The 11,676-nt window shown below is 42.3% G+C and overlaps 1 protein-coding gene across 1 annotated transcript in view; it reads right to left on the reverse strand.

Annotated features, from left to right (window-relative positions):
• Positions 1-11,315, reverse strand: part of LOC101447555 (solute carrier family 5 member 4) — a 34,621-nt gene extending 23,306 nt beyond the window's left edge. Inside the window, exons 1-5 of the mRNA XM_004477115.4 lie at positions 11,181-11,315; positions 10,426-10,497; positions 8,626-8,730; positions 6,741-6,800; positions 3,183-3,287 (exon numbers count right to left, since the gene is read on the reverse strand). Coding sequence (XP_004477172.1) covers positions 3,183-3,287; positions 6,741-6,800; positions 8,626-8,730; positions 10,426-10,497; positions 11,181-11,315 — 477 coding nt within the window. The remainder of the gene's footprint in view (positions 1-3,182; positions 3,288-6,740; positions 6,801-8,625; positions 8,731-10,425; positions 10,498-11,180) is intronic.
• Between the last annotated feature and the right edge of the window lie 361 nt (positions 11,316-11,676).

Below are 11,676 nucleotides of genomic sequence, written 5' to 3' on the forward strand. Positions count from 1 at the left end.
CAGCATTCTACTGAGGGTAAAATCCCTCCCTTCTCCTCTAGCTATCTATATCTGTTTGCATGCATGTATGTAGGTGTAAACATGTACATACCATATTGTATAAATTTTACATATATGATTGATATAGACTCTTAGATTCATATTTTATCAATAGTTTACAAATCATTATTTTATGTAATTATTTTGATGCTCATATTATCCCGGATTCAGCCAGTGGGAGCTCCTTCAAGCTGGCTCCTGTATAAGGTCCATAGATTAGAAAATAGTTTGTATCCAAGTTCCTGATTTTAAAAATTTGCAATGTTATTTTCTAAGAGAATATTAATATTTTAGAAAATGAAAAGTGAGGGAAACGGACTTTGGTCCAGTGGTTAGGGCGTCCGTCTACCACATGGGAGGTCCGCGGTTCAAACCCCGGGCCTCCTTGACCCATGTGGAGCTGGCCCATGCACAGTGCTGATGCACGCAAGGAGTGCCGCGCCACACAGGCGTGTCCCTCGCGTAGGGGAGCCCCACGCGCAAGGAGTGCGCCCCGTAAGGAGAGCCGCCCAGCGCGAAAGAGGATGCAGCCTGCCCAGGAATGGCGCCGCCCACACTTCCTGTGCCGCTGACGACAACAGAAGCGGACAAAGAAACAAGACGCAGCAAAAAGACACAGAAAACAGACAACCGGGGGAGGGGAGGGGAATTAAATAAATAAAAATAAATCTTTAAAAAAAAAAAAGAAAATGAAAAGTGAAATCTTTGGGGATAAAAGGACATCATGTCTGCAACTGATGACTAATATATTATTATATATAATATATTGAATACATAAATAAATGCATATATATGAACAAGATGAACTTTTCCAAACCTGGGGCAGGGGAGGCCTATGAAAACAGCCCTAACTTTTCACAATAAGCTGTTTAATGAGTAACCAGGGCAGAATCTGTTATCAGAGTGAAAAGGACCCAAGAGGTCATGTCTAAGATTAATCTTTATTAATATCATCTAAAATATAACCTGGGAGGCAACAATGGACTCCTGCCACCAAAGCATTATAGCCAGAACCCCCATAGTCACTCATGCTTTTGGCCTTCTCTGCTTCCCTCACCCATTTTGGTGCCTCTGAGCTACCAGGAAAACTTCAGGTGGCTGCATCCCCTGGGGGCCCTTTTGACCACAGTCATTCTGCCCTAGCACCTTGTTCATGCTCTTTATTTTTTTCTGGTTTGGGTGTTATAATCTATATTTTTTATTTATAATCTATATTTTTTATTTTTTAAAAGATTCTTAGATTACATAAATGTTATACAAAAAATATAGGGATTCCTATATGCCCCACTGCCCGTACCTTCCACACCATCCCACACAAACAACATCCTTCATTAGTGTGGCACATTCATTGCAGTTGATAAACACATCCTGTGTCCCTTCTATTTAAACCTATACTTGGTGCTGGAGTTGGTAGGTGTGCTTCTAAGACTTGAAACTCTGGGCTGACCATGTGCCAGCAGAGTTGCAACACCTACTCTCCAGTTCACTGGACTCACCCAGGACAACTAACAAGGAGGTGAGGGTGGACAACCACCACACCAAGGAACCGAGAAAGCCTACACCTGCAAGAGAGTCCCATCCATCAACTGAATGGGATCGAAGGCCCCTCTCAATTAGAGAAGGAGTGTTCATGCTCTTTAGAGCTGTAAAGTTAAAGATGTCAAAGTCAGAGGAGAACTGAGTGGTCCGAAGTCCAACCCACTGTGGAACTGTGGAACATATAAGCACAAAGGCCCAGACATCCATGGGCTCCTCCTCTTCCCTCTATCTCGCCTACCCTTCTCCTCAAGTTCCTGTTCCATAAAGAGAATCCCAGTAGTGCCCAGCCCCCTTCCTGAGTGTTCTAGAGCACACCTCTTCTACCTGTCCACATACACTGTGTTCCAGTTCACATTTTACTATATTTGCATGTATTGTCATAGGGTGCTAATTATTTCATGTGCAAAATTTCTGTCTCCCTAACCATATGGTCATGCAGGAGTTGTAAAAACAAGAATCTTTGTTACTTCTAACCTGTTGCTCAATAAAAAATCTGTATGAGCTAGGAAACACGCTGCATTAGGAAGGTTCACGCCATCTAATCTGAGTGGGTGGCTTGTTTCCAACAACTCAGCTCAATACAAGAGCAATAGTGAGAATCAGCTTCTTCTCTCATGAACCTTGAGACAACTGCCTGGACTGTAAACTTGCAGGAGATTATTTCATTAGTCACCCATCCATGAGAAGCATATGAGTTGCTCTTTGTTTTCTACACGTGGTTGAGTCTTTGAATTCCTTTCATCTTTCCTCACTGGTTATCTCCTAGGAAAGTAACTTTTAAAAAACATTTAAATCCTTTGAATCCTGATTTATAGGGGCAGTCTTAGATAAAATAGAATAAATTTAAGATAAGAGAGTGTATAACACGTAGAACACTTTTCTTCTGGTTCACAGGTCAGATAGTGACTTGTGATATGAAAATAAAAGTATAAACCCAGACTGGCTCTGACAAAGAGAATAAAGAGGTTATTGGGCAGTGAAAATGGCAGGAGAACTGTGAAGTCCTCCTCTTCTCTATCTCTACTACTAAACAGCCATGCCACTTGAATGAGGCATTTTGTCCTGTCTGTGCATCTATTTTTTCTTATCCTTAATGAGAGGGTGGATTTACACTCTGGAGCCTCTCACAAGTTAAAAGTCTACTACTTGCCTACAAGAAATACCTAAATAAGGAAATTCATAGAGACATAGTAGATTGTGTTTCCCAGGGGCTGGGGGATGAGAGGAAGGGGGAGGTGTAATTGCTTGATGGGAGTAGAGTTTGTGTTTGAGGTGACAGAAGAGTTGGAGTCATGAATATGGGTGATGGTAGCACAATGCTGTGAATGTATTCATGCCTCTGAAATGCATATGTGAGAGTAGTTAAGATGGGACATTTTGAGTTGTATTAATGGTATTACAATAAAAATTTTTAAAAAGTTAACTATGAACACATGGTGTCTGAAGCTCCTGCTTTTCCACAAGTACTTGATGGTGAGACCCCAGGTTGCTAAGACATCCATAGGGTTTGGACTGTAAGGGCTTTCGACCTATCTCTGATCTTAGCACTTTTGCCTCATCAAGGGCAGCTCTTGAAGACAGTATACAAAATCAGGAGAACTCACCGAGATTCTCAAAGCCACACAGATGAAGAGGGAGAGCACAGAGAGATAGATCTGGAGTCGCTTCCCACCAAACCGCTTCTTCAGGTATTCCGGCATGGTCATCACCTGCACAGACAGATGGCATCAAGATTCACCTTCAGAACCCAGCAGATCTGGGTTAGTCCACACTTAGTATTAGGCACCTCCAGGCAGTAAAGCATTGTACGTGGTACCTTGGGAATACAGAGGCGAGAAATGCACAACCTCTTGTAAGAGCAGCAAGGAGCTGGAACGAACACAGGCATTGGAGTCAGACAACCTTGGGATCTGTTTCCAATTCTGGTATTTACTAGAAATGCCACCTTTGGCAAATGACAATCTCTCCAAATCTCCATATTCTCACCTGTAATGTGGGATTTAATGTGACAATTCAAGTAAAGTACCTACAATACCTAATTTATGGATGGTAGAAACTCAGCAAATAACTCTTTTCCCCTTTAATCTTACACTCTAGTAGAAATAATATTACTTGTAAATAATGAATCACAATTATGATGGCATAATAAATAGATCATCAAACAAATAGAAAATATACATCTGGGTATGCATTTATATGATCATCTTTATGGAAAGGAATAGAATTAACACTAAATCCCTACTTTGAGGAAAAAATGGAATGTATGGGTATCATAACTGAAATATGAGGTTGATCATGATAAGTAGCCTAAAAAGTGCAGATTTCTGATTTGTTCATAACAGATTGAGCTCACGATTTAGTCTCCCCTAGTATGAAATGATGTTAAGTAAATATTTATAAAACGTTATTGAAAACAAGAAGGGGAACTCGTGGGTGGACCAGGAATTGTGAGGATGCCCTGAAAAATGGAAGGCCACAGCCAAGGCCACATGAATGAGTTCTGAGGCAAAAAGTTGGCATTTGCACCAAGGACACTATAGTGTCCTTTAACAGAACTCGTTCAAGCCTGGAAATGGAAGGCACCCAAGGATGAGCAAAGGGTGAGCGTAGAAAGACCTGTAGAAAGACTGGCAGAGCTATGAACATCCTTGTCTCAGGGCTTCTCCTAGGATACAGCACCCCATGGTCCAAGAACCAGCAGTTGAAGGAATAAATGTGGGAACTTGGCTCAGGCAGACAGGGCAGTGCCCCAGTTGGTTAGCAATACCACGATTGAAAGGGAGCCACCATAGCCATGGTATATCCTGCTCCTCATTTAAAAAAGATTAATAGCACTGAATTATATATTTGAATGTGGTTAAAGGGGAAATATTAGGTTGCATATATGTTACTAGAATAGAAAGAACAAGCAAAATTAATACCATAGGATTGTATAATACAAACAGTGAACCCTAATGCAAGTCATGGACTACAGTTAATGGTACAATTATAAAACTGTTCTTTCATGAATTATAACAAATGTACCACATGATGCAAAGGGTGAATAATGGGGGAGGGCAATAAGGGAACTCTGTATTTTATGCATGCTTTTTCTGAAAATCTGTACCTTCTCCAATAAAAATAAAGTTAAAAAAGAGAGGCCTCTTTACAACTGTCAGAATGGCAAAAACTAGAATGAAGGAAAATACCATGTGTTGGTCAGGATCGGGGAAATCTCTTGACTATAGTGAGTAGCAGGAGGACAGAATGGCTCTTCAGCTATTCTAAAGAGCATGTTGCAGCACTTAGTGAATTTATGTAACTAAATGTCCTGAAGACCTGGGACAAATAAACTTAGAGCAGTGGTTTTCAGCTGGGGTGAATTTGCTCCCTGCCCCAGGTGACTCTTGAAAATATCTTGTGCTCCTGGTATCTAGTGAGGAGGTTCCAGGGATGCTGCTCACCATTCTAGAATGCACATGACAGGCCCCTACAGCAAGAATTATCTGGCCCCATATGTCCTTGGTGCTGAGGTTGAGAAACCTTGGCTTAGAGATCCATGAGAAGAAAAGTGCAAGGGTGTTCATCACCTTAATATTGATATTCACTTTTAAAATTATTCACTTAAAAATCTACAGTTCCAAAGGGAACTAACTGTTCTCCCTCTCACCCATCCCCTGGTCCTCTCTGGATTTTCCAACTTTGTTAATGGTAGCCTCCTGCATCCAGGCCCCTAAGCTTGATGTCTTAGGGTTGCTCTTGATATCTCCCTCTCCACTGCCTTCCCCTTTAATCTGCTACCAAATGTGTCATTCCCTACCCCAGACTCATCTATCCTTCCTCTCAGTTTTCTTGCCTAGAGTCTCATGAGGTATCATACGAATGTCCTCATTATCTCGCCTTCAGTAGATTCCTGCTCAATTCCATTCTCCAATCAGCTACCTGAATGCAACTTCTTAAAATATGACTCTGATCATGATTCTCAACTGCCAGAAGGTCTATGTTAACTGCCTGTTTCCAGGAGGATAAAAAACACATCTTTTAAGTCTAGAATGAACACAAGGTCTTCATAATTGAACTTCACCTATACCTGCAGACCCATTTGCATCTCCCACTCTTCTTTCCCCCATATATCTTCTATTTTAATCATAATTCTACTTGACCCTCAAACGCTCCAAGTCCTTTCATGAATTTATTTATTTATTTTTGAATTGTATGATTTATTAATATATATCAACAAAATCAGTTTGGGAAAAATTGTATGTACCCTCTGATTATGACACTGTAAACATTGAAAATGTATAAATTAAAAAATGAAAGAAAGAAACCAAGTTTCCTAATAGGTGATGGAGGTAGGTGCTGAGACTGCTCCTCTACCTTTTCTAGTTTGAACTTGCTTACCAAGTATTTCCACTGAAATAATTAGCATGTAATTAAATAAAAGCACTTTGGCCTCCACCCTCAGTCACCCTGAGGTCTGGAGGGCTCAAAGCTTGCCTGCTTTCTGCCACTTGCTGCCCCATCTGGCCTGCTCCCCTGCTCCCTTCCCAGGGACGGTGTGGAAGGCAGCACCCTGGGCCCAGCCCTCTTACTCCTGCTCCCCATTGCTAACCTGCCACCTCCACCTACAGAGGGGCCCATGTTCAGCCCGACTGGCACTGCCCTTCCTGCAGCAACAAGTGCTGGGTCAGGAGTGCTGTGCAACATGAAGGAGACCGCGGCAGTCAACCCCGAAACCAACACAATACCTGTGGGTGGCAAGGCACCTTTCGTGAATTTAAACTTTCATAGATTGTATCCTCTGAATCGCTGAGATCTTACTTTCCTACCTAAAAGGTGACCCTTATTTCTCAAGGTTCAACTCAGGTTTCTTCTGGGAAAATTTTCTTGAAGTACACAACTGACCCCAGCTTCAGTTTCCTGCATGAGCCTGAGGTTACCTCTGTCACAGTGGTCACTGTGCAGGGCCACCACTGATTTGTTACCTGGCTACAGCCACATTCTGCACTGGGAGATCCTCTAGGGAAGGAGCTGGGTCTTGGTCACCTGTGTATTTCTAGCAACATGCTAGATGAGTGCCGGGTACCAATATTCCATGATTGAGGAGAATAAATGAGTGAATAAGTGAATGCATGAAATACACATGACAGATGGACACACAATACTGAACTGCAGATACTCACCCCTGCCTTGATGTATATGGGAACAAAGAACCACCCTAGAACCAGCAGCAACAGCAAGGCCTACAAGAATCCAGAAAAGAGTGTAAAGTTAAAGAGGCTTGGCTTTGGACCATATCATTTCATGACCTGAGCCTGAAAGAAAAGAGTTTGCTTGGATTCTATCACACTCAACCTAATTATGACCCTCCAAATAGCTCTGGTTCTTTTTCTCTGTTTACATGAGTCAGAAGCTACAGTGTACTGGGGGCATACCATGTGACAAAAGATGTGTGGTAAAAAATGGACAAAAGATAAAGAACCACTGGAAGATAATACAGTCTTTGCCAAAGGGAATTCTTCTTCTTTCTTTTTCATTTTTAGGAGGTACTGGGGATTGAACCCAGGACCTCCTATATGGGAAGAAGGTGCTTAACCACTGAGCTACATGCACTCCCCAATGAGAGTTGGTTTTTTGTTTATTTGTTTGTTTGTTTTATGAGATACCAGAGATTGAACTCAGGGCCTTGTACATGGGAAGCAGGTGCTCAACTACTTGAGCTACATCTACTCCGGGGAATGATTCGTGAATTGTAGGAATTATAGGCAGAATAACAAAGCAATGAGAAAGTTGGACATAGAATAATATTTCCAGTGCCCCTCACGTCTTGCCAAATAATCATAATGATAGTAATGTAATCTTGCATTAATATGTAATGTTTACAAATTGCCTTCACATATATCACTCGTGTGCTCTCATATCAACCAGGTGAGGCAGATATGATAAGCACAGTCATTTCTCTATTATGGAAGGGAAAACTTAGGCTCAGAGATTAAGGAAGCCCAAGGTCACATGGTTGTAAGGAGAGCAGCCTGACTCTCTGCATCTGACAATCACACCCACTTGGTCCATAGGTCATTTTGTCCACGCCTCTGGAGGCTGGGTTCATTCTGGAGTCAATTACACTATCAAAGTAAAACTAGGGACAAAATTTCTCACAAGGGATTGGCCCAGGCAGTAGAAATGACTCCAGGGCACTTCCCACATCCATACAGGAGTGGTCTGTTTATACTTTCACTATGATCCAACTTTCTTCCACACTAACATCTCCCTCTGACTGGTATGTATTTGCAAACACTAGAAAAACTAAGAGAAAAAATGCTGGCAACTCAAGAAATATTTATATCATGCTGACTATGTGCCCAGCTAAGTACTGCAGGATGGCAGTGGAAAAGATGACATGGCCCCTGTTCCTAAAGAACTTAGGGTGTAAGTAAGTAGATACTGCTTCTTCAGGTGAAATGATAATAAGACAATTAGGAACTCAATCACAAAGCCTTGTCGAGTCTACCTGCTAGCCATCAAATTGTTCACTCACCATTACACTGTGTCTGCTTGGGTTATACCACACTTGGTTAATTCCTACTCATCCTCCTGAAAGCAGCCCCAGTAAGCTCCTGTCCTTGTATATTCTATACTATATGAACTCATGCCTGTCTCTCCCACTGGAAAGAAAAACTCCCCAAAAGAAGGGACCATGGATTTTTCATTAAAAAAATAATTCTGTGCACCTAGTTCAGCTCTGGATACCTACTGTTGATGACTCAGAGAGAACTGAGAGCTAAAATGGCCAATGAAGTTAAGTGAAAGAGGGCTTGAATTGGATAGAAATGAGATTCCTGGTGGCAATCACTCCTCTAGTAAATACTCATAGATGGGGATTAAACTGACTGGAAAAGTCCAGAATGAATGGGGCCACCTGGGGAAGGTCCTGAAGGTCAAACAAGGAGTGGAGTAAGGGAAGGTAAATTTAGAAATCAGACCAAAGAGGAGTTTATCCTATATGGTCTCGCAGGGAAACATACTTGGATATGGGGTTGATTTAAAGGAAAAAGTGATGTCACTTACATTCCATTCAAATGCTGCAGTGGCGATACCTGAAGCTGCTCCTGTCCCAGCCAACCCCACAAAGTGGCCACTGCCAATGTTACTGGCGAAGAGTGAGGCACCCATCTGGAATTCAAAAGAACAGACTAGGATCAGAGTTGAAAAAAAAATCAGGTTTCTTGAAAATGGAAATGTTGAGATGTTTGTTTCAATCACTACTCCTTCAAGCAGGAATTAGCAAACTGTAGTCCGTGGGCTAAATCTGGCCCATTACCTGTTTTGGTGTGGTCCATAAACTTAGAATGGATTTCACCTTTTTGAAGGGTTGGAAAAAATCAAAGGAAGAATAATATTTTGTGAAATGTGAAAATTATATGAAATTCAAATTTCAGTGTTCATCAATAAAGTTTTATTGGAACACAGTACCCCCATTGGTTTACATTATTGTCAAAGGTGACTTTTGTGTTATGACGGTAGAGTTGGGTGGTTGTGACAGAAATCTTATGGCTTCCAAAATCTAAGATACTTACAATCAGGCCTTTTACAGAAAAAGCTTGCCAACCTCTACCTTAGAAGAACATTGTGGTCCATCTTCCTTTTTCTCTGAGTTGAGTCTATCCTTGGCCAAGAACTACCAGACTGCCTTACCAGCCTCTAGCCCTTTAAACAGCCTCAAAGACCCCAAACCTAATTAAAAAGGACCTCCTTTCCATCTCTCAGTCTTTGGATCCTTTTCTCATCCCTATCCCTTTCCATCACATTTCCTGCTGGTCTTAAGTCTCAAAGGTCAAGAGAGAACTCCTGAGTGGGCACAGATAAACAAGATCCTAACAGAACAAAACTGGAGGTGGTACCCTTGTAGGGCCCATTCCTCAAGCACACTGCTCTCTGCTCCCACCTTCCCAGCCTTCTGTAAAATCATCTTTTCTATTCAGACATCTGGGGCTAGGGGATGGGGTTAAGCTGATTTGTAGCTATGGGACTGGTTAAACCATGAATGTTTCACAAAAACAATTGCAAGAAGGCCATGTCTGATTGAAAATCCCAATAAAAATCCATTTCAAACTTGCAGGTGGTTGTTCTCTAGCCAGTTCATTTCCCAATATCCACTTCCTTCATACTATATGAGTCAGTAGATCTGTCAATGAAGCACTTACTGAGCATCCACCGTATAGCCAACCCCATTCCAGTACCGTACGAGTTCAGAGGAGGAGACCCACCCTCTGCTACAATGGTCAAGCAAGGAGCAGGCCAGATATCAAAACCCAGCAAGGAAAGCACCAACTGGGCAAGAGCCAAAGAGGCATCACCATTAGAAACATCACAGGGGCACATGCAATCTGTTACTGGCTATATCCCAGAATATAAGGACTAAATGTGCAGGTGAGGGCTGGAATGAGTGGGGAAGCTTCTCAGATGAAGAAGAGCTTGAGCAGGGTGCTGAGGGAGGACAGTAGAGAGGGGTGGCTCATCCAAACAAGAGGGACATCATTAGCCCAGGATTGGGAACAAAGAAGGAATGTGCTGGGCACATTGAACGAAGCCAAGGCACATGTCCTTGATGAGAAATGGAGAAAAAGAATATGAGTTGACCTGAACTGGGGATCTTTAAATGCAAGATGAAACTTGCTTTCATAACTGGTTTTAAACTATAATTTACTGAAACTACAGAGCAGAGCCCTGGGGTCAAGGATTTAGGAAAATGATGCCAGCAAGTAGGCAACCAGTGCACATCAGAAATTAGATCATTTCCAATGTTTCCTTTATTCATACTTAAACACATGCAAGAAATTTAGTCCTAGAAAACTCAGACTTACTCACCGGCCACCAGGCCACATCTCGACCAGCCAGGAAGAAGCCACCAACAGTGCCTCGGTTCGTCTTCAGCATGGCCTGAGCAGAAGGGAGGACACAAAAAGCTCAAATTAGGGCAGATGCACCCAGGACGCCCCAGATGCACATAGTGCTGACAGAAGTGACTTTTTCAGCATTCTTAAAGTGAGAACCATTTTCCTGGAAGCTTTGAGATAGCATTCATATTCAAAGGACTTTAAAAATCATAGTTTCATGAAAATCTGGACTGGAAGGAACTTGAGAAATCATGTTCTTCACCTTCTCCATTTGCTTTCATTTAATCAAACATTGTGAAGCCCTGCTAAAATTGTGCTTGGAAGGAAAATTTTCAGCCTTAAACTCATTAACTAAAAAGAAAGAAGGAAAGTAAATTGACAAAGCATCCACCTCACTAAGTTAGAAAGTGAGCAAATAATGAAGGAAAGTAAAAGAAAAGAGAAAACAAAAATAAATTATTTATTCATGACAGGTGCTGGAGAGGCTGAAGTTTTCCATGTTGGCTCTGTTTTCAACAGTGAAATTGTTAGGAGAATGATTTAACTCATGCAGGTCAGTATAAGCAGTATCTCTGTCACACACTAAATGACTCATAGAAATACAATGAAATTTGTAGAAACTGTCACATTTTCTCAGCTTTGTCATACCACACCTTCCTCCCCCAAAGATGCCTTCCCCCATACCTTGCACCCACCCTGAGAGCCCCCACTTGAGCTCCCACATACCCACAGTCCAACAACCATGACCACCACAAAATAGACGACAATGACAGAGATGTCAGCAGCGTTTCGGATGCGCTCTGACATCTCAGGTGACTCCTGGGTCCTGACCGTGGTGCTGGGACTTAACGTGCTGGCCATGGCTGCAGGCAGTGCCGTCCGCATGCCGTGGCTGGCCTCTTCTGTATATACACTCTGGGTTAATGATCAGCCTTAGACACGTGGGTTGCAATATCAGAGCTGCTCCTGCATGTGGGGACCTTTAAACCTCTCTTCTAAGTCAAGCTTTGTTTTCCTGGCCCTCCAGTGGTCAGTCTTGGCCTAAGTGGAGTGTGAGGATGTGGGGGACAAGGCCAGAAATGGGGTATGAATTGGAGGTGCAGGGAGAGGGCTTCACTGAGCGGAAAGACAGGGCCTTTAAAAAGGTGTGACCAGATCAAGTGAAGATTTTATGGAGAAATGAAGGGGAATACAGTGGTGAAAGGGTTGGAAAATGGTCAGG

This window comes from Dasypus novemcinctus, chromosome 19, assembly GCF_030445035.2.
Source record: "Dasypus novemcinctus isolate mDasNov1 chromosome 19, mDasNov1.1.hap2, whole genome shotgun sequence".
NCBI lineage: Eukaryota > Metazoa > Chordata > Mammalia > Cingulata > Dasypodidae > Dasypus > Dasypus novemcinctus.